The sequence below is a fragment of the Salvia hispanica genome, chromosome 1 (assembly GCF_029641045.1).
Source record: "Salvia hispanica isolate PSC_SH4W2 chromosome 1, Shi_PSC_v1, whole genome shotgun sequence".
In the NCBI taxonomy this organism is placed as follows: domain Eukaryota; kingdom Viridiplantae; phylum Streptophyta; class Magnoliopsida; order Lamiales; family Lamiaceae; genus Salvia; species Salvia hispanica.
Window position 1 is genome coordinate 54,945,803 of NC_142692.1, and position 24,331 is coordinate 54,970,133.

A 24,331-nucleotide genomic window follows, 5' to 3' on the forward strand; every position below is an offset into this window, starting at 1 on the left:
ACTTGGGTATATTTCATGAAACAAAAATCTGAGGTTTATATACATTTTTCACACTTTTTTAACCTTATCAAAACTCAGTACCAGTCTTCTATAAAAATCTTGAGATCAGATAATGGAAGGGAATTCGTTAATTCAGCCATGAAACAATTTTTTTCAAGAAAATGGTCTGATTCATCAAACCAGTTGTGCCTACACTCCTGAACAGAATGGTGTAGCCGAAAGAAAAAACCGTTCCCTCCTAGAAATGACCCGCTCTATGCTCATTGAATCAAAAGCCCCAAAACACTTCTGGCCCGAAGCCATTGCCACCTCAGCCTATCTCTTGAACAGATTACCCACAAGTATCCTCAAACACCAAACACCACTCCAAGCCCTATCCTCCTTCACCAAAACTCCACCACCTTTAACTCTTGAACCACGAGTCTTTGGGTGCTCCGTTTTTGTTCATACCCCAAAACATGAACTAACCAAACTTTCTCCTTGTGCAATTAAGTGTGTCTTCGTGGGATATGAGATAAACCAAAAGGGGTATAGGTGCTTTGATCCTAAAACCAATCGAATGTTTGTTACGATGAATTGCAATTTCCTTGAAACCGAATACTTTTATACCCACCTTAGCAGTCAGGGGGAGAATAGTAGTAAGGATCCGCTAAGTTGGATATCAGCGCCGATGCCAACGCCAAGTAATCCCGAAGTGGGCCTAACAGAGGCGGCAGTAAGCGATTCCGTTGAGCAAGTCTCTGAAGTAGGACAGTCCGTTACTGAAGGTGACACTCAACCAACTACTTCCCCGTTGAGGCTATCCAATGTAAGTATTGATAACCCTGTTCCTCCAATTTCCTTTACTACTGATGGTGTAAGTGTAGAGGAAGAAGAAGGCCTTGTTGTGGAAAACACAGATGGAGACACTAGTGAAGAAGTCGAAGGGATTGACCCCGACACAGGGGGGTACATTCTTCCACATCGGGAGAACAGGGGAGTTCCACCAAAAAGATATACACCTGAGAGGATTAACAGGAAGGCTCGCTACTCTGTTGCTTGCCTAGTTACGAGCCATCTGTCAGAAATGGCTCAAGCATTTGAGAAGGCAATGTATGAGGAGGAAGAGATCCCACAGTCATGGGAAGAGGCTATGCGGCATAAGCACTGGAGAGAGGCAATGCAAAAAGAAATAGATGCACTGATCCGGAACAACACTTGGGAAACGTGCATCTTACCTAATGGGAAGCGACCTGTAGGATGCCGATGGGTCTTCACTATCAAGAGGAGACCAGACGGCTCAGTTGAGAGGTACAAAGCACGGCTAGTCGCGAAGGGATATACTCAGACATATGGGGTAGATTATTCAGAAACTTTCTCCCCAGTGGCCAAGATGAACACAATTCGAGTCTTATTGTCTGTGGCGGCAAATAAAGATTGGCCACTGCATCAATTCGATGTGACAAATGCCTTTCTTCATGGTGAGCTAAAAAAAAGAAGAAGAGGTGTATATGGAGGCCCCTCTAGGATTCGCAGCAGACTTCAAGATAGGAGAAGGATGTAGGTTGAGGAAAACTTTATATGGGTTGAAGCAGTCCCCAAGAGTATGGTTTGGGAATTTCGCCGGGGCAATGATTAGTTATGGATATAAACAGAGTAACTCCGATCATACTCTCTTTTTGAAGAAGAAAGGAGATAAAATCACTTGCTTAATCATATATGTCGATGAAATGATTATCACAGGTGACGACTTGGAAGAGATTGAGAGCTTGAAGAGGAATCTGTTTCGGGAGTTTGAGATGAAGGACTTAGGGGATCTCAAATATTTTCTTGGGATCGAGGTGTTAAGATCACAAAGAGGGACTTTTTTGAGACAGAGAAAATACATCCTGGACATCCTTGCAGAAACGGGTCTCCTAGAGTGTAAACCGGCAGATACGCCTATACCGGTTAATCATGGATTGAAGATTAATGATAAAGCCGAGTTGACCGATCGGAGTCGATATCAGCGACTAGTTGGAAAGCTTATCTACTTATCGCATACTAGGCCAGACATTGCCTATGCTGTAGGGGTCGTGAGTTAGTTCATGCATAAACCACAGACGGACCATATGGAAGCAGCGCTCAGGATTTGCCGATATCTGAAAGGGACAACAAAAGTGGACTGACTGAGATAATGTGGCTAAGAAGACTGATGAAGGAACTCAGCTTAGCTCCTAGCAGAAAGTGTCGACTATACTGTGACAACAAGGCCGCAATAAGCATCTCAGAGAATCCAATTCAACATGATCGAACCAAACATGTTGAGGTGGATAGACACTTTATCAAGGAAAACATTGAAGGAGGCATTGTAGAGCTGCCATTTGTTCGCTCAGAAGATCAGCTTGCTGACATTTTGACAAAGGCAGTCAACAAGAGATTTTTTGAAGATGTTCTTTGCAAATTGAGTATTGGAGACCCCACTACTCAATTTGAGGGGGAGTGTTAGAAAAGGAAAAGATATTAACTTGGAGGACAAGAAACACATTAGCTTGGTGCCTAAGAAATATATTAGCTTGGTGCCCAAGAATACTTGGAGCACAAGTTCCACCATATTTACTTGTTTGTAATCCCTATTTAAAGGGTGCTTTATACAATGAAATGATCATCCTATTCTACACAATTGTTTCTTCCCCTCTTCCTTTCCACAATGTTTTCTGCACCATTTAACAAACACAACCATAGCTCTCCCTCAATAAATCTCACTCCTCTCCTCTACAAAATGCACACGCCAGTTGCCGCCCAAATACACGGCAGAGCTCGCCGCGTCGTCACCGTCACAGGGCTGCCTCTCCGTCGAGACCACACACCGCTGCTGACTCCACCGCGGCGCCACTGCCTCTAGTCGCCGTTGTCCGCCGCCGCTCCAGGCGGTCAGCTCCGCTCTCTCTCCCCTTTCCCATTCTTAACTTTTTATTAAATTCTAATTGTCCGATTTCAATTATTAGTGGGCAGGCAGAAGTATTTCCAAGAATTTGGATTGAAGAGAAAACAAGAGATTAAAGTTTGCAACTTTATCAAGAACGAATCATTCAACAATTTTGAAGAAAAATCAACAAATCTGATCTCGTGGACTACCGTGAATGTATGCATCTATAACATGGAATTGAAGAGAAGAAAATACCTTTGGTTGAAAGAAAATTTGCACAAGCAGAAGGTATTAAAAGAGTCACGGTTTCCTCTGTTCTTCTTCACACTGTGATGTTGAGAGTTTTGGTTATGGAATCAACAAGTATGGAAATTTTCGTATTCAATGGAAGGAGAAATTACCTTGACGGAAGAGAAGAAAAAGTGCACTGGGATTATGTAATGGTGCTGATAAAAGATGCAGTTGCTGGGAGAGATATATAATGTAGAGATTGATTTGTTGTTAGAGAGATTTTAGGGAGTGGAGATTAATGAAGGATATCGTGTTGAAAGAAATTTGGAGGGGGTTTTACCGCAGATTTTTAATTAGGAATTGAGAATAAATAACTAAAATAAAAGTAGTCCAATTGAATAAATATAATTGGCTAGAGGAAGAATAAATAAGATGTTAGGCCCAAAATCTAATTTAAAACATTGATTAAATTGTGGTGTTTTATTTTAGTACTTTGGTGTTATTCCAAGTACTCGTAAACGAATGCTCAATTTTCCCATCGACGAACCTCACGTCAATTTCGTCGACTACTTTCAGCACACGACTAACCAACAACAATTCAAGCATTCACTATTTCACTATTTCAGTTTAAGCTTGTTATCACATACTATGGTTGCCTTTAGATTAAGTAAATTTAGTATTACGATTTCGATCTTTGTGGAAATGTTTGTTTACGATGCATGAATGATTTGCTCTACTTTTGTTCTCAGTTTTATGATGCATATCTTAGCTCAAGTGTTCCGTTACGTTTTGATCTGGTTGGATCTGAGTATTGGCCTTATGTTTAGTCTAGTTTCGAAGATAATTATGGATGAAGTGTTTTAGGATGTTTAGATCTGATAGATGAGTTGCTTTTTTCTGCAGGATTATGGGTTAGTTTCTTATTTACGTAGATGTAGTTTAGTTATTAGGGGTAGATTCAAATTTACAAGTTGTTATGATAAGTTCTGTTGTTCGTAAATGTTCAGATCCGATTATGCTCTGTGTTTTATGTTGATTCTGTGAAAAAGACGAAGTTGTTAGAAAAGTTTTACTTTATCGTACGTTTTGCAAGAGACTGACAGTCGCCCATTTTATTTTGTTTGTCCATTTCAGGAAATTACACGATGAGTTGATCAAGTAGATTTTAGTCTGTTTAGCAGTTGATCAGTTTAGTTAGTTTAGTCTCTCAAGTCAAGTAGTTTAACTTAACCCACCCTGGAAAGCGTGGCCGCAACCATTCCCATTCGTGTCCGCAACAAATGTAAAACACATCATCTCTGTGGGATCGATCCTTACTTTCCTATACTAGTTAATAGTATTGTGGCTTAAGGTTTTGAAAAGCTTTTGAACTCCACTCAAGTAGGATTAAGTCAAGTTGATCAGCCTGAGCTTCCACTGGATCCACTCATCGGCACTTGCAGGCTGAAGACATACATTTGGCCAACTAGATCAGTTTGACAGTCTAGCTTGAGCAATCCAAAACGACAGAAAACATACAGAGCATTTGAAAGCAACTTTCAGTAAGAAAAAAAAAAGATAATAAAAAAATTTAATTAACACAAGAAAATTTAATTAATTATGAAGTGTGATAAGTAAATATCTAATCAAATTTAAAAAATATAAAAGACTCTTTAATTAAAATATATAAACATAAGAATTTAATGTTTAAAATATATTAGTATAAAATATGATAAAATAAAAATTTGTAAAAAAAATTGATGAAACAAAATGTATTAATAAAAGGACCTCCATATGTATTTTTTTCATTTAGTAATTCATAGTGAAAGTCTTATTACCATCCGTGATCCATCATAATAGTGCCCCTCTCTTGACAATATATTCATATTCAAATTGAACTGTAAAAGAAATTTCAAAGAATTTTCTAACCCAGCCCAAGTTTCATGCCACGGAGTCGAGATAAAAAGAACATACTAACAAGAAAACAGAGAGATGACACATTAATTAAAATTTCTAACAAGAAAAAAAAGGAAAGGACACATTAATTTAAATTTCTAACAAGAAAAAAGAGAAAGCACATTAATTTAAAATCAATCATTAGTCTAATGAGAGAGAGAAAACAGAAAACAATAGGCTGAAGCACCTGGTTTTTTGTTGAGGTCAAAATATTTAGTCTCAGCACACTGAAACAAAGCCTTTCATGAGCTGTTTTTCCTGAGAAATTTCCACCATTGCAATTGCCAAATAAAACTTGTATTTCATACAGGGTATAATTAATGTGCCATTTGTTCAAGTCAATTTTTACCACTATATATATGGGAAGTTGCTTAAACACTATTATTCATCATTAACATTCACTTAACATTTTTCGTAGACATCTCTATAGATTGAAGAGCAATATTTTCTAGCAACCTAAGTTTTAGTGAAGTCAGAGCTAGTATTGGAAAATGGGACGTTGGATCAAACCAGAGGTATGCAATTCTTATGTTGTGATAAAACTCTTATCCTAAAATTATTTAATAATAGAAGGACTGATCATGAGATTTATATATTAGTTTTAGATCTCTTTTTAAGTAACACTAGATATGGTTATGTTTTTTGTATGTCATCATCAGCTCTCAAATCCTTCAATGTAAACTTTGAAGAGGTTGGTCTTTTCATGTTTGTGTTGGACTAGCTTCTATCAAATTGGTCTAAATTTCATTTATTTTTAATTTTGGTCTAGATATAATGTTGAGTGAATTAATTAAAATAGTTGGTAATTGTTAATTTTCTTTATGAAAAATAGGTGTATCCTCTTATGGCTGCTATGAGTTTTGTCACCGGAATGTGCATTTTTCAGCTAACAAGGAATGTCGTCCTCAATCCTGATGTCAGGTAAACACCTATTCCTTCCGAGATATATATTTAGGGTTCGTTTAGTAGCTACTCCCATGTCCGTGAAATGTTGTCCACTTTTGTCATTTCAGTTCGTCTGCGAAATGTTGTCCACTTTGTTTTTTTATCTATTTTTGGTAAATGGACCCCACTTTCCTTAAGTCATTACACTCATATTCTATTATAAAACAAATATATAAATTTGGACTCACATTACACTAATTTTTTTCACTCACTTTTCTTCACATTTCATAAAACCCCTACTGAGTTAAACGTGGACAATATTCACGGACAAACGAGGTATATTATAGCAAGTTACAGGCTCTTATCTACCTTTAATCGTGAGTTTAATATTCATATTAGCCTTAGTGAATAGCTCGTGTTATTTTTATAGCAAAGCCCGTCTTGAAGCTCATGTTTCAACTTAAAATTAACCTACGGATTACACTAACTACTTTAGAAAGTGAATCGAGATAGTGAAATAAAATTACTAAGTTATCCTATGGTCTTTCTAATTCTTAATTTATGCATACCATATAACTGAGATTATTTTAGTCTATACAAAATTTCATATGATAGAATAAAATTTTGGATCAAACATACTTTTAAAACAGCTTAAAATTTTTACTAAACAATCAAACACACCACTACTTGGGCTTTGTAGAGAACCATGGGGACGTCCAAGTTCATTTGTGTTTATCATATTGGTTGTTTAGCTTGACTATATAGTCTGTCATACTTGTGTATGCCCGAGATAAACTTGTACAATATTTTGGTGTGATATATTCGATTGATTTATTCGTTAAAAAAAACTACTATGTCTGAAATTCTTTGTCTGTAACTACGGTTAATATGTGCAGAATAAACAAGGATCATCGTAAGAAAGGCGTTCTTGATAATCAAGAGGAAGGAGAAAAGTACGCGGAGCACAGCTTCCGTAAGTTCCTACGAACACGGCCCCCGGAAGTCATGCCCGCCATCAACCGCTTTTTCACCGGGAAAGAGTGAGCAGGCCAACAATTTTAATTTTCGCAGCCATGAAAAGAGTGTGGGATTTGATTTATCTGAACTTTGTTTAGTTGGTTTGTGTGTGTGATTCGTTTTTTTTTTCATAATGTAATTGTATTTTAATTAAGAGTAAACTGCATATTTAGTTTATAGCTTTTGAAAATATAGTCGTACACCCCTGGCATTTAATATAATTACGAAGATGCGCGTGCGGTTCAAAAGCTGTCGGTTCCGGTTCGGAACCGGCAGTTCACGGTTCAGAAAATCCTCGAACCTGAACCGGCCCGGCAAGGTGTTCGGCGGTTCCGATTCCAGTTTAAAAAAATGCCGCCGGTTTTGGGCCAAAAACGACTGTTCCGATTTGGCTGTTCACTTCTTTTTTGTCTTTTTAGTTTTTTATTTATCTAAAAAAGACATATAAATAAAATTCAAACAATAAGGATAAAAATTATAATTTTATTAATATAAATTTCAACAAGACTAAAAGTTACAGTTATAAGTTATAACGATTATAATTTACAAAATACTTGATATCTTGAAGGATTAAACAATAAATTTATAGTTGTAAATTTTCAACGAGACATAAAAAAAACTTGAAGTTTTGAATAATAAATTTATAAGTATATACTTTTGGTCGGCAAAGGAGATGTTTCTACATAACTAAATTCAGGACACATTTAGCAATTATACCTTAAATGTTGAATTTAGTCTAACAATTATGGTAATTTAGTCTAACAATCAACAATTATGGTAGAATTGTCAAAAGTTTCCCGGATTTAGTCTTATAGAGAAGCTTCCTTCACCGTCTAAAGTAAATACAAATAAAATCATACTCATAAAGTTGAAACAAATGAAAAGATCTTAAAGTTGAAACAAATGAAAAGAAAAAAAAGGAAACAAGACTTGAGCTCAACTTAAGTTTAAAATTTAAGTTGAGGTGTGTCTATGTATCCTCAATGCTCAATTGCATCGGGGAATCAAAGCACACGTAGTCACTCGGTATGTTTAGAATATAGTAGAGCTAGTATCACTCACTCTCAATCCAATTCCCAATTGTTGGTGCCCGGACAGATCAATCAAGGTATACACCTCAAGCAAATATGACCACACAAGTAGTAAACACCAAAGTAATACTCCCTCCGTCCTTTAGGAGTCCCGATTTACCATTTTTGGATGTTCCACTTTAGGAGTCCTGGTTGGAATATTCCATAAATGGTATTAGGTCACACATTCCACTAACATTTTTCCACTCACATTTTATTATAAAACTAATATGAAAAAGTAAGACTCACATTCCACTATAACCAACTTTTCTTTACATTTCTTAAAATCCGTATCGAATTCAACTGGGATTCCTAAAGTGGAACGGAGGGAGTAATGATCAAGCATTTGAAAGCAAGGAACTAGGCCTAAGGCAGCACACACAAGCAATGTATATGAGTTGAAAATGTAGTAAATATGGACTGAACTTTAGGAATTTTTTTGTTGGTTCCCCAACCCCAAATTGGCTAAAAATTTGTAGAAAACTTCAACAATAAGTTTATATCAATGATAAAATAGGCTCAACAAATCATATTTTAAAATTGGGTATGATTTTCACTTTTCCCAAACTATACTAAAACATGGCAAGTTATTTTCGGCTGAACTTTTGCAAACAAAACATATTAAGGTTCGTTCACATAAAATTTGATCTCAATCCAACAACAATAAGCCAATTCGTCCAGGAATCAAATATAGGCTAAAACAAGGAAACACAAGGGCTAAAACAAAATTTTCAAAGACACAAGGGATGTCAATCGGGCTAATCCATTCGGGTTCGGAGGTTGTCGGGCTATTTGGCACGGGCCATTCGGGTTATTAATTTTTCGGGTCATAATTTTCAACCGTAACCCTAATCCGCCGGGTTTAGGGCTAACACATCGGGCTATTTAGGCCTAAAAACTTTCGAAAATAATCTCTTGTAATCAAAATTTTCCTCTATAAAATGATTTTAAATTTTATATATATTTTTCTTCTTAGTTTCAGAATCATATAAAATCTACAATTTCTCAGACCTTTCTTCAATAAAAGTTGGATAGAAGTCTTTCATCTCGATCAACTACAACATAAACAAAGATAAATTAAAATTAAATCAATCAATATGAATTAAAGCTTGTGTTCATGTCATTATTTTGGCATTGTTCATAATTAATTTTTATGAAAATTAAAATTCATATCTAATATGAATTATTATTAAAATGATAAATATATTGAGAATTGATGGGTTAGTTCTTAATTTTGTCTTGATTGGTTTTGGTGGTGGTAAGACAGTAGTGGCAGATGTGGGACGATTGGACTAGTGAGTCGAGGTGAAACTTGAAAGTTGATAGTGTGGGATTGAGTGAAAAAGTGTAGATAGAATGAAGATTGAAGAAAACTAATGATTGTACCATATGAAATTCAAAAATACAAAAAACCTCAAAAACTTAATATTTTAATTAAAAGTTGCAACCTGTCGGGCCGACCCGTTCGGGCCAAATCCGTTTAACCCGCCAACCCATTTCGGCTAACTCGTTTAGCTCGTTTTCTATTCGGGTTACGAAATTACGAGCCTAACCCACTAATTTTACTGGGCTATTCGAGCCAATCAAATACTTTCTAGGTAGGTACCTAGGCTCTAGATACCAAATGATAAGGATCTTTGTGATTGGATTGGATCCATGTGATTTACCCAAGATTATGCCACAAAGTGTTGATCTTCCAATTAAACATAAAATCTAACAAAGATCATTAAGGTGGATCTAGCCACAAAAAGTACATCCAAACTTGAATTGGCTGGAAGATTAGAACAGAAAGAATGTGTAAATAATGAATAACTAGGATAAAAACCATAGGACCTTAACTGAAAAGATGGAAACAACCCTAGGTAACTTTCATTAATCCTAACAACTCTTTGGCTCAACTACTCAATGGATGCACTACCGTTGATGCATACATCTACTTGATTCAACAAAAGAAACAAAACAAGCAACCTACAAAGTAGGAATTGGATAAATCCTTTCAAAGGGGAAAACTCACAAAGGAGATACAATCTTAATTCAACAAAGTCTCACTTTTAATTTTTCACAAATGCATATACGTAGGAGGTGTTAAAAATTCAATAAAAAGCCTTAAAATGGAGAAAATCGCCAACAAAGTGCAAACGCCCAACCGGGCGTTTCCTCGCCACGCCGAAATCGGACCAAACGCCCAAACGGGCGTTTTTCATGGCTCATTTCGCCCGCCCGATTGAACATTGTGCCTCAACTCGCTAAAATCGGACCAAACCCGACCAGGCATTTTTCATGGCTCAGTTTACCCGGCTGCGCCTTCTCTCTGAAGTCACCCACTCTTTTATGTGAGACTTTCGTAAATGGGCCATAACTCCCTCCATCGAACTCGGATTGAGGCGTGTAAGATACTCACGCGAAGCTCTTTCAAAGACGAAGACATTGGTCTTCTTTGAAGAGTGTTTGAAAGTCATCTTGATAAGTCAATCTCTGTTTGAAAATCCAGCTCCAGTTGCAACTTAGCTACTTGGCCTGACTTTGCCCTCTTCTTGGGGCCCAATCTATCCACAGCTCACAGCGTACTAGTAACTCATGAGATACAGAACCCATGGTCATATCAACATATTTATATGGGATTAGAGGTGTCAAGTGGGCTGGGCCGGCCCAGCCGAGCCCGGCAAGGACCGATAACATTTGGGCCCAGCCCGGCACAGGCCCACGTCTGAAACGGGCTGGACCGGGCCTGGGTTTTAGTTGACATGAATGGGCCCAGCCCAACCCGAGCCCAGTTAGCAAGTGGGCTAGGCTGGGCCGGGCCGGGCTAGATTTACAATTTTTTTAAAAATACATGAAAAACAAATGTTGTATTCATAATTTCATTTCCAAAAACAAATGATGTCTTCATAATTTCATACCCAAAAACAAATAATGTCTTCGTAATTTCATATCCAAAAACACAATCATGGAAATTTTGATTGAAAATGGAATAGTGCGAGGAGAGAACAAAATATGAAACGGCTAAATGATTAAATGAAACTAAGAATGATCTTATTAATTTACATATGTATATATACTATTCGTATATTACATATATAGAACATTTAACTTGATTATCACTATAATCATGGAATCATAATAAGAGAATTGACACGCATATATATATGCATCTCTATATTAATACAAATATTTTAACTATCACTATAATTATAGAACAATGAATCTCTATATTAATGCAAATATATTTAGTTCTAGAATCCACTATTTTGTAAAGAGATAAATTAGTTAATAATCAATCACTATAATTATCTCATAATTATGGAGATGTTGATTAATTCTAGGAGTATGAATTGATCCACTATTTTTATTGAGAAAAAATTAGTTAACAACCAACCAATCACTAAAATTATGGAAATATTCTTTTATAAAGAAAAATTAATTAACAACTAGGCAATCACTAAAATTATAGAAATATTATTTTATAAAGAAACATTAATTAACAACTAATGACATGCTCACGATTTCTAGGAATTCTCCTTTATTATAGCTATCATATTAGTCAATTAGTTCAAAATCCCCTTTATTATAGCTATCACATTAGTCAATTAGCTCAAAATCCCCTTTATTATAGCTATCACATCACATTATAGGTATATACTTTTATCGAGAATAATGAGAAGAGAATATATACAAGGAATTAATTTCAAATATTCTAGGAAAGCACATCCTTGGACCCGACACTACTAATTAAAGAGAGGCGACGACTGCAGAACTTTGATGTCATTGTTAGACCATGCAACACCGAAATATGGATGTCAGACCCCCAGCCGGTAGTCAGCAACGACTTCCAGGATCATCATCGGGTGTTTGCTTTTGAACCTGGTAGTGAACCTTTCCAAGCCACCGGGCAGTTCCTCCATTCCTAGTGCATGCAATCTATGCTACTCATCATCCCTTGAAAACCGTGCACCCTCTCGTGCATATCTAGAAGTATCTGGTGGCAGTCAGTGGCGGTTAGCTTTCGTAGATACGCTGCACCGAAGATGGCCTCGATGCCCCTACAAAACTGCCTCAAAACCTGTAAGCTAGTCGTTTACCCATACGTAGGTATTTGTGAACATGTCAGTCGGTCCGGTATAGGCCAACTGCCTAATTGCAGCGGTGCACTTCTGTAACATCGACAGTCCGATCCTGCCACTAGTATCATATCGGATGGTGAAGCACTTGTACCGCGAAGCCAATGACGACGATATATGGAGAAAGAGTCGTCAAGACATTCTGAAACACGCCGATGGAAAAGCTATGGGTTTTCGGCAAAGTAGTCATCGGATTGTCCCGACATAGTCTCGTCGGATTGTCCGCCGACGTTGGATCAGATGAGGGACCGCCGCACCCATCGCCTGCCCCGTCTCCTTGTGTACTTTCCGCTCCACCTCTTCAACCATCGCATCATACGCCGCATTCCATGCGCGTTGATACTCATCGTCATCCATTTTTTAAAACAGGATTTGAGAAAAATTTGAGATTGGAGATTGGAATAGAATGTAAAAAATTAACTGAGAATAGATTGTATTTATAGAAATAAATTAAGAATAAAATTATTGAAAATATGCCGCCGCCGCAGTCTTGCCGCTTGCGGCGCGCAATAGACCGTCCCATAAATTGTCACACTTTGGGGATGACACGAGACGACCATTAATTTAAGTTTACCTCGATACTTACTCTCTCTATCCCACAAATTGTCACACTTTGACGAGCACGGATTTTAAGAAATGTAATGAAAAATGAGTTGAAAAGGTTAGTGGAATGCAAGTCCTACTTTTATATATTAATTTTATAATAAAATATAAGTGAGAATGAGTAAGTGTAATATGAGATTCATTAACGAAAATTAGGGGTGTGCATTCGGCTTTTCGGTTCGGTTTTTGCCCAAACCGAACCGAACCGAAAAACCGAATTTCCTTAAAAATCAAAACCGAACCGAACCGAAAAATTGAATAATTGAAAACCGAAAAACCGAACTTAAAAAACCAAATTAAACCTAAAAACCAAAATTTTCAACAAAAATCGAAAAACCAAAAAAAATGTGGAGTATATATTAATATATATATAATTTATTTATTTTATATATACTAATATAAATTAAAATATATAATATAAAATTAATAGAATATATATAATACATGCTATATAAAATATATTCAAAGTATATATTATATATATGATATAATATATTTAAATTAATAGAATAAATATATATAATATTATATTTAAAATATAATTCGTTTTTTTTTTCGCCCGAACCGAACCGAAAAGCCAATTTTTTTTAATTTTTAAAACCGAACGAACCGAAAAACCAAAAAAACCGAACCGAATTTCAAAATATCAGTTTGGTTCGGTTCGAATATTCGGTTTTCGGTTTTTCTGCTCACCCCTAACGAAAATGATAAAAATGAAATGTGACATTTTATAGGACGGATGAAAATGAAAAAAAAATATGATAAACTTTACACGAGGGAGTATAAAAGTTAGCGATGATTCGCAATTTTTAAAGGGGCACTGTGTCAGTGTGTCAAATCCCTTTCCAAGGATCTCCACAATGATCCACGATTAGCTTCAAGTCATTTTCCAGCCTACCTTCTGTGCCACATTATGAAAAGGCATCAGCATTACAGCCCAGAGTAAATAAACAAAATGAGAGATGATTATATGAGTGAAAAATACAAGACAAATCCAACCCTCTTTTAGGAGCATATACTTACAATACCCTCTCTCAAATAATCTCCCACCTACTGATGAGACTAGTCAATCATGTACGCCGTCCTGTACGACATCATTTTATATGTAGTTCCAATCAATTGTGTTTCTATTAAGTTTTACCAAACAAATATTTCCATATCTATGTCCAACACCAACAATTGCGTGTCAATGTAAAAATGTCCGTATCATTTCTCCAATGAGTGAGTAAGAGAGCTCTGTACAACAAAATTAGTAGCCCAGGAACTTTAAAAATGGGCATTCCAGTTAAATGTATACACCTACCTAGATGCCAACCATTTGATATTCAAATTAATATAACACGTTTACATGAAAGGTTGGTCAAAACAGTCAACATAACCATTATTGTTAAGCGTTGAAAATCTGGCATTTATACCAATTATCAAGAAGCTGCAGGGGGCAGCAGTCAGCTTCTTCAATGGGGTACAAGTGGAATTAAAATGCCCTTTTGCATACATGTGTCAATGCTGAAACGCAAATGGATTCATTTCAAATTGGATTTGATGGGATGAGCAAAAGATATTACTCCCTCCATCCCAACTAAATTGAGTCAAAAATTTTTAATTCAAAGATTAAGAAATTGTGTTAAAAAGTACTACCTTCGTCCCATTACTTGTGAGTTGTGACACGGTTTTAAGTAGTGGTATTTAGGGAGTAGTTAAATAGAAAATAAAGGAGTGAGAAAAAAGTAGGAGAGAAGATAAAGTAAGAGAGATGGAGTGTATTTTTTAGCTATAAAAGGAAATGTGTCACTTATAATGGGACGGTCCAAAGAGGAATACCCCTCACTTATAGTAAAATGGAGGAAGTAGAAGATAAGAATAAAATAGGAAAAATAAAGAAAGAGCAAAGTAGGTGATGAAATAAAGTAAGAGGAATTGGATATTTTATTCTTCGTAAAAAAAAAAAGAAAATGATCTACTTAGTTGGGACGGGAGTACATTTATTATCATGTGCTCTCATCAATTGCCTAGTGGGTGGCCATTAACTAAGCAGGAATAAAGGACCTCTGGTCTGCAATTTTTAATAGTCTTCTTACCCTGCACAAGGTTCCAAAAAGTTACTGAAATTTCAGGCATGGGGAATTATTGGATAACAAGGTTAGGAAAAGTTAAAAGTGGAAAATAGTCCAAAAGTCAAAACTAAGAGTTATGGTGTCAAGAAAAACACTAATAATCATGATTTATTTTTGTTATTCCATGGATTTAACCAAGAACATGTCCTCTAGTGACTTTTGTAATTTGGTGGGTAGATCTATTTGACAGATATGTGAGCCACTCAGTGCCATGGTTTTCCTTTTATTAGGGTGGCGTCCATGTGCTCTCATCAATTGCCTATAATTCTCATCGGCTGAAGGCAGTTCCTTTATGAAACAATTTCACAAAGAGTAACAGAGAACCAAATGATTAAGAATGAAAACTATTAAAAAATTGGGTAAAGTAATTCACTTCCACCACACATAATTCAAGATCTCCAGTTGAACAGAGCAGCACCTACAGTTTGACAGGCCAGTGTAATTAAGGCTCTTGAGGTATCAAGAAAATGTAAAACCAGTTTTGGTATGTACTATTCCCCTGAAAGTAGAAATTTTCCTTTAAGGAAATTTCTCTATCTAATGAGCCGGGACTCATTTTCCACTAACTCACTTTTCTTTCTATCTTTCATATTTTACCAATTTTGTATTAAATTCTGTGTCGTTTTAAATGTTTCTATTTTTAGAAGACGGAAGCAGTATTTGTTTAAATTTCTTTACCGTGGCTTTGATTTTCCATCAGGTTTTCATACTAGGTCCTACCTCTCTGGCGTGCATGATTTTGGCGTATTAGGCATCTCCCCTGTTTCTCTAAATCACATTGATTTCATCAGGTCTTATTAAACACCCGCACGAACTCGACTAATATGACCAGCCAGCGAATACAACTAGATCAAATCTCATACCTTTACCAGCTCTCCCTCTCGATATTTCCCTCTTTCCCCTCGCCCTATCACACAAATATTTTGAGCTTTTAGGGGGGGTCAATGGCCAGCTTAGTTGTGATTCTTGGGGTGTTTTGGGGTCTCTGCATCTTGAGTGTTGCCATCCTGAAATGGAATGAAGTTAGGTACAGGAAGAAAGGATTGCCACCAGGTACAATGGGGTGGCCACTATTTGGAGAGACCACTGAGTTTCTAAAACAAGGTCCAGCCTTCATGAAAAATCAAAGATCAAGGTCTCACTTATTGTTTTCTTGCATAATTAAGAATGCCATATTTTATATCTAATCGAACATCTCAATAAATTTAGACACCTATACTCCTGCAGAAAGAAATGCATTACTATAAGAGGAACTTGCATGATAAACAAATTAATTTTTTCTTTAAAAAAATCAAAATGGTTCTTTACTAACCAAAGCAGAAATCCTAATAAAGTTATAGTGTTATACTAAATTTTCATTCACTTTCGTTGCTCTTACAGGTTCGGAAGCTTTTTCAAATCCCACATACTAGGTTGTCCTACCATAGTTTCGATGGATACGCAGTTAAACAGGTACATTCTGGTTAATGAAGTGAAAGGCCTTGTCCCTGGCTATCCTCAGTCGATGTTGGATATACTCGGGAAATGCAACATCGCAGCCGTCCATGGCTCTGCTCACAAGTATATGAGAGGGGCCTTGCTTGCTCTTATTAGCCCCACGATGATTAAAGATCAACTCTTGCCAAAAATCGACGATTTCATGAGACATCATCTGAGTGATTGGGATAACAAGATAGTCGATATCCAAGAGAAAACGAAAGAGGCAAGTACTAACACCTTAAAATCTAATCATCGGTTCATGCAGTAGGATTTGCCCATGACACTGTTCTGATGCATTCCGAAATCTCAATATTTTTCCAGATGGCGTTTCTATCATCATTAAAACAAATAGCAAGCACTGAAGCATGCTCAATATCTGAAACATTCATGCCTGAATTCATCAAACTGGTTCTGGGAACTCTTTCACTCCCTATCAACCTTCCCAACACAAATTACCATCGCGGATTTCAGGTCATTTTTTGTACCTTTTTCTTCAAACCCTGAAAGACGTCTAAAATCCAAGAATACTAACAGTTTGAATTCATAACAGGCAAGACAGAACATTACATGCTTGTTAAGGAAACTAGTCGAAGAAAGAAGAGCTTCTGGAGAAAAACAAGGGGACATGCTTGGTCATCTACTGGGCGAAGAGAATAAATACAAGCTAAGTGATGAGGAAATGATCGACTTGATCATCACCATACTGTATTCTGGATACGAGACCGTCTCAACTACTTCTATGATGGCTGTCAAATATCTTCATGATCATCCAAAAGTGCTAGAAGAATTAAGAGTGAGTGGAAATTTCAGTCATGAAGCACACATGTTTTGAGAGGAAATTTCCTAACTTGTGAAAGTATAGCTACGTGTCATCACTGAACCCCGTATTTTCACCTTTATATTTCCAGAAAGAACATATGGCAATAAGGGAAAGAAAAAATGCTGAGGATCCTACTGATTACAAAGAATACAGATCCATGCGTTTCACACGTGCAGTGAGTGTTGCCAACTTTCAACTAAAAATAGTTACTTCAGTTAAACTTAGTAAAATTCCGAGCTAATACATAAACGTCGTGTGATATATCTACTACAGGTCATATATGAGACATCCAGACTGGCTTCAATAGTGAATGGAGTTTTGAGAAAGACAACTATGGATATGGATATAAATGGTGAGCACAATTTCTTTATATATGCCTCTCTGCTTCCTTTGTGATTCATCAGCCACATAATAAAAGTAAAAAACTTCAGAATTTACTACTTTACGTAGTCCGAAATTATTAAGCAATTTTAACATTTTTCTCCCATCAGTAATTATAGCATTACATAAAAAGCAACAGTTTCATATACAAGCAATCATGGACTAAGAGATCACCTTTATGTATGGACCCTACCCTATCATGATCCACATGGAAAGCCTACCATTTTACAAATTACAACCCAAGACATTCCATTTGATGCCCCATCTTGTCCTATTGAATTATTTTGTCCGTGTATTGGATAAGAGAAGAGAGCGCTCAATACTATCACTGCCTTTGTCCTTCCAATCAGAAACTTAACAAGTATTCTTCTGTCAATTCCAAATGTAAAAAACAATAAACGCAATCTATACTACGTAACCATGAAACCCAGAATTAGCTAGTCTGATGAAACCCATGTACAAGGTTTTTATGAGATTAAACCAAAGATATCAACTCTTGTTAAAGTTTATATTAGTATTATCCGCCTCCAAAAGACATTATCTCTTACAACTTGTATAGCCACTGATCTGTTCCTCTACTTGTATCCTTATTCAGGTTATGTCATTCCCAAAGGATGGAGGGTATATGTGTACACGAGGGAGGTCAGCTACGACCCATGCCTTTATCCTGATCCATTAACTTTCAATCCTTGGAGATGGCTGGTTAGTACATCACCCAACTTTAAACATGAGTGACCCTTTGTAGTTTGTTCTCACAAAACAACGACTAACAACCTCAATACTCTAATGAATTGCAGGAAAAAGGTCTAGAAAATCAACACCATTTCTTGATTTTTGGAGGAGGAACAAGACAATGCCCTGGAAAGGAGCTCAGCCTCGCCGAAATTTCTACATTCCTTCATTACTTTGTGACAAGATACAAGTGGGAAGAAGTAGAGGGAAACGAGCTAATGAAATTTCCGAGAGTCGAGGCGCCTAACGGACTACGGATTAGGGTTTCTGCTCACTAACCTCCCTACAACCATTTGTACAATAGGAACAACTAACATTTAATATAGCAGATAAGAATAGCTACCTTTTGTGAACGTGAAAAGAAAATTGAGTTAAAACAAGCAGTAGAGAATCGATACCCAGCTTTACAAGGCTTTAATAATTTGCACTGTATAAAGGAATCATTAATTATTTTTTGTGTTGCATGCATGACTACACATACCTTCACATACATGCATGCAACATAAGTATGCTATCTTCTATTCAATAAGCCGTGTTGGATCAATAATTAGCACATGCTTCATCCTAGCTGGCATGTTGAGGTGGCGGTGACGTGGAAAGGGCGCGAGATATGAGACGCGCGGGATATAAAAGAGGGACCACAGTCATTCTTTACGTGTGTTGTTTTGTGATTGTTGTTGTGCTTGGATCGTGGATCTAAGGCATTTATCTCTGCATTTCCTTACGCATTTCTCTTGTAATGTTCATGTTGATTACCCAGTAATATAGTTCCTATTGCTGCAATTCGTTTTTGTGTTGTTGATTATCGTTTGATTCACTAAATTGTTGGTGGAGTTGAGTGTTACGAGCTAAGATAGGGAAATCTCGAGGAAAAGCTGCAACAATTGGTATTCAGAGCGTTCGATCTCTGGACGTCGGAACCGTAACACGAGGGGCGGAAATGGAGAAGAAATTGTTGGAGGCGATGGAGCAGAAGTTGAGTGAGATCGTTGAGCAGGCGATTCAAGCTCAGGAAGGGAAGTTTGTGGAGTTAGAGCAGGCGATTGCTGCAATTAGTTTGCAGAATCGGAAAAACAAATCAGTGGTGGACGGTGAAGGAAGTAGCGGCGGTAATTGGGGAGAGTCGGGCAGATCCACACGCTATGAATTTCCGAAATTCGATGGAAATGGTTTCGAAGGGTGGGTGATGAGAGCTGAGTACTTTTTCAAAGTAGCAAAAGTGCCGGAGGATGAGCGGGTACGAGTTGCAGCGATTCACCTCGAGGGTAAAGCGATGCAATGGCACCGCGGTTTTGAAAGTTTGCACGGGGATATGGCTTTTGCGAGCTGGCCCTATTATGCATCGGCTCTAGCTGCTCGATTTGGAGCTCATGCATATGAGGATCCATTGGCTGACCTCAGAAATCTCAAGCAAAATGGGACGCTGCATGATTATATGGATACATTTGATGAATTGTATCCGAGAGCTGGTATAAGGGAGGATCAGGCATTGAGTTTCTTTCTATCTGGGTTGGTTGATGAGTTACAAATGCCAGTGAGGATGTTTAGGCCCAAGGGATTGGCAGAGGCTTACTCCTTAGCTAAACTACAAGAGCTGACTGTGAGAGCTTTAGGAGTGAAATCAAAAGGGGGACAGAGCATTGTGCAAGCTAGTAATAGCTATTATTCAAGTAGCAAGCCCATGGCTGTTACAGCTACTACCAAGTCAGCTGGAAATATTAGTAACTGGAGTGGAGGAAATAAGGACAACAATCGTTTTGGCGGAATAAGGGCAAGCACCAATCTGTCACCAAAGGAACTTGATGAGAAAAGAGCAAAGAAAGAGTGTTTCTGGTGCACTGAAAAGTTTACCCCAAATCACCAATGTGCCAAGAGGAAATCCTATGTCATACAACTGATTGAGTTGGCTGAGTTACTTAGGCGTGAGGAGGAAAAAGAGGAAAGTGAAGAAGAGGCAGGGGAGGAGAACTCTGAGTTGCAATCTGAGTTGCAACTGTCCTTACATGCTGTCTGGGGAAAAGATGGACCTCAAGTAATGAGAATCAAAGGATTGTGTCAGAAAAAATTAGTGAAGATTCTGATAGATACTGAAAGTACTCACAATTTCTTAAGTGCTAAGGTGGCTAAGAGACTTAGCTGTGAACTCAGTCCAGTGAACTCCAAGGCTGTTGAAGTGGCAAACGGTCAGATTCTGCAGTGTAACCAGAAATGCAACAATTTAGTGTGGGAAATGCAAGGATCCGAGTTTCAAGCTGAGGTTTACATTATTTGTTTGGAGACTTATGACCTGATACTCGGGGGAGAATGGCTATCTACCTTGGGAGAGATTAAATGGAATTTCAATAAGCTTAGCTTGGTTTTTGAAATGTCGGGTGTAGAGGTGAAGTTGCAGGGGGAATTATGGTCGCCAAAGAGGGACCAGCTTCACTGCTTACACATCCTGAATCAGCAAGAAGTAGATGTGAATGAAAGGAAGGTGAGTCAATGGCTGCCCTATGTGGAAGGTGAATTTAGTTGCTGTTATGATGTTAGTGTGGAAGAGCTATGGCCGGGCATGGAGCTCATCTTAGAGGAATATGTAGGGCTATTTGAGGAACCTAAAAACTTGCCTCCACAGAGAGAGCAAGACCACAAAATCATTCTGAAAGAAGGGGCTGATGCAATAAATATGAGGCCTTACAAATATGCAGCTCAACAAAAAGATGTGATTGAAGCCATGATTGATGATATGCTTAAAGCTGGGGTGATCAGACATAGTGAGAGCTCGTTTGCAAGTCCTATAGTTTTGGTTAAGAAGAAGGATCTCTCCTGGAGAATGTGCGTGGACTATAGAGTTTTAAATGCCATCACTGTGAAGGACAAATACCCCATACCAATAATTGAGGAGCTTCTTGACGAATTGGGAACAGCTGCCTGGTTTTCTAAGGTGGATCTAAGATCTGGTTACTGGCAAGTGCGGATGCGACCAGAGGATGTGTATAAAACTGCATTTAAAACTCATTCTGGTCATTATGAGTTTCTAGTTATGCCCTTTGGGCTAACAAATGCCCCAGCCACATTTCAAAACTTGATGAATACAGTCTTTCGTGAGCATTTGAGGAAATTTATATTAGTCTTTTTTGATGATATTCTGATATACAGTAGGAGTATGGAGGAGCATGAACATCATGTGAGAATGGTGATAGAGTTAATGAAGAAGCATTGTCTGCTAGCCAAAAGATCTAAATGTACCTTTGGTTGCAGGAAGGTAGAGTACCTTGGCCATGTCATTTCAGACCAAGGAGTAGCAACTGATGGGAGCAAGATTGAAGCAGTGAAGAATTGGCCTCAACCTCGAACAATCAAACAGGTTCGGAGCTTTTTGGGTCTCACTGGTTATTATAGGAGGTTTGTGAACAATTATGGTGCGATAGCGAGGCCCTTGGTGGAAGTGATTAAACGTGCTACGTTCAAATGGACTGCAGAAGCACAAGATGCCTTTGAGAGGCTGAAATCTGCCATGACCACTGCTCCTGTATTGGCCTTACCTGATTTCTCTAAAGAGTTTGTTATTGAAACCGATGCCTCAGGGGTAGGTATTGGAGCAGTTTTAATGCAAGATAAACACCCTATAGCCTTCATCAGTAAGGCCCTATCTCCAAGATACCAGACTCTATCCGTTTATGAAAAAGAGTTGTTGGCGATCTTAATGGCAGTGAGGAAATTGTATCATTACCTGCAGAGCAAGAGATTTGTGATCCTTACTGATCACCAAAGCCTAAAGTACTTGATAGATCAGAAGCTTACTACACCCACTCAACAAGCTTGCATGACCAAGTTAATGCAGTTTGATTATGAGATTAGGTACAAGAAGGGCATTGACAACTCAGTGGCTGATGCCTTATCCAGAGTGCCGGAAGTTGTAACTTAAGCCCTGACTTCACTGGTTATTCCACTTGAGCTGATTGCAAAAATCAAAGACTCTTGGCAAAATGACCCTCAAATCCAGCAGATTCTGACTGACAAACAGAAAGATGAAGAATCTCACCCAAAGCTTAGTTGGAGCAAGGGTGAATTAAGGAGGAAAGGCAAGTTAGTGGTGGGAAATGATTTGCAGTTAAGGGCTCAGATATTAGCCATCTTTCATAATTCAGCCTTGGCTGGACATTCTGGAGCCTTGGGTACTTTCAAAAGGGTCTCTGCTCTACTCTACTGGCCAAAACTGAGGAAAGATGTTAGAGAATTTGTCAGAGTTTGTGTGACTTGTCAAAGATACAAGCCTGGGAACACTTCTCCAGCAGGGTTGTTACAGCCACTCCCTATACCTGCTGCAATATTCACAGATTTGACCATGGATTTTATTGAGGCCCTACCAAGCTCCCAAGGGAAGGATACCATACTTGTGGTGGTGGATAGACTCAACAAGTATGCTCACTTCATGGCCCTATCCCATCCCTTCACGGCTAAGAAGGTAGCAGAGGTATTTCTGGACTCTGTTTTCAAATTACATGGTATGCCGATTAAAATTGTGAGTGACCGTGGAGCCATTTTTGTGGGAGCCTTCTGGAGAGAATTCTTATCTATGTTGGGAGTTGAGTTAAACTATTCTACTGCTTATCATCCGGAATCGGATGGCCAATCTGAAGTGGTTAACAGGTGTTTACAATGCTACTTGAGATGCACAATTGGTGAGAAGCCTCACTCTTGGGTCCATTGGCTTGGCTTGGCTGAATATTGGTATAACACCTCTTATCATTCCAGTATTAAGATGACTCCATTCAAGGCTTTGTATGGTTTTGAACCCCCACTCCATGTTCCCTATCTTCCCGGAGATTCAAATGTGGAAGCTGTAGATTTGGCTTTAAGAGACAGAGAAGAAATGATTGGAATTCTTAAGAGAAATGTGCAGAAAGCGGCTGACAGAATGAAGAGGCAGGCTGATCATCATAAGAGTGATAAGGAATTTATGATAGGAGATTGGGTGTGGCTTAAGTTGAGGGATAACAGGCAGAAATTGATCAAGGGGCAACATCACAAGTTTGAACCAAAATTCTTTGGCCCTTATCAGATAGTGGACAAAATCGGGAAGGTTGCTTACAAGTTGAACTTGCCTTCCTCTGCCACAATCCATGATGTCTTTCATGTTTCTTTACTGAAGCAGGCAGCTCCACCAATAGGCCCAGTTACTGACCTTCCTAATGTATCCCACATCAATGATGTTGTGCCTCAAGCAATTTTGGACAGGAAGATGGTGAAGAGACATAACCAGGCTGTGACTAAATGGCTAATTCATTGGGCTGGGAAGTCTCCGGCTGATGCTTCTTGGGAGTTCGCGGATGTGATCAAGGAGAGGTTTCCTTGGTTCCTTGAGGACAAGGAACCTTAAGGGAGGGGTATTGTTGCATGCATGACTACACATACCTTCACATACATGCATGCAACATAAGTATGCTATCTTCTATTCAATAAGCCGTGTTGGATCAATAATTAGCACATGCTTCATCCTAGCTGGCATGTTGAGGTGGCGGTGACGTGGAAAGGGCGCGAGATATGAGACGCGCGGGATATAAAAGAGGGACCACAGTCATTCTTTACGTGTGTTGTTTTGTGATTGTTGTTGTGCTTGGATCGTGGATCTAAGGCATTTATCTCTGCATTTCCTTACGCATTTCTCTTGTAATGTTCATGTTGATTACCCAGTAATATAGTTCCTATTGCTGCAATTCATTTTTGTGTTGTTGATTATTGTTTGATTCACTAAATTGTTGGTGGATTTGAGTGTTACGAGCTAAGATAGGGAAATCTCGAGGAAAAGCTGCAACATTTTGCCTCATCGAAATTTTACCAATCAGAGATCCAAGGACGCGGAATTTGCCACTTTTTGTTATGGATTCATGAGACGAGGGGCCAAATTCAGCAGATACGTAAATAGGGGAAATATAAATGAATTCCAGATTAAATAAGTTCTGGGAAATATGTTGAACATGAAACCAGCAAAAAATATAAAGATTAGGGTTGATTTACCGATTAGTCGCGGAAAATCTTACTGTGCTGCCAAATGAATGAACAAGGGGTTTATA

The 24,331-nt window shown here is 38.0% G+C and overlaps 2 protein-coding genes across 2 annotated transcripts; both read left to right on the forward strand.

The window, feature by feature from the left end:
• Positions 1 to 5,448: 5,448 nt before the first annotated feature.
• LOC125217875 (B12D protein) lies at positions 5,449 to 7,132 on the forward strand. The gene is made up of 3 exons (XM_048119445.1): positions 5,449 to 5,568; positions 5,886 to 5,974; positions 6,835 to 7,132. The coding sequence occupies exons 1-3, from the start codon at positions 5,545 to 5,547 to the stop codon at positions 6,980 to 6,982; spliced, it is 261 nt and encodes an 86-aa protein (XP_047975402.1). The 5' UTR covers positions 5,449 to 5,544; the 3' UTR covers positions 6,983 to 7,132.
• An 8,455-nt stretch (positions 7,133 to 15,587) lies between these two features.
• LOC125224420 (cytochrome P450 85A1-like) lies at positions 15,588 to 18,722 on the forward strand. The gene is made up of 8 exons (XM_048127821.2): positions 15,588 to 15,995; positions 16,241 to 16,562; positions 16,661 to 16,810; positions 16,890 to 17,132; positions 17,248 to 17,334; positions 17,433 to 17,511; positions 18,136 to 18,242; positions 18,338 to 18,722. Exons 1-8 carry the CDS (start codon positions 15,805 to 15,807, stop codon positions 18,548 to 18,550), a joined length of 1,392 nt encoding a protein of 463 aa, XP_047983778.1. The 5' UTR covers positions 15,588 to 15,804; the 3' UTR covers positions 18,551 to 18,722.
• The last annotated feature ends 5,609 nt before the right edge of the window (positions 18,723 to 24,331 follow it).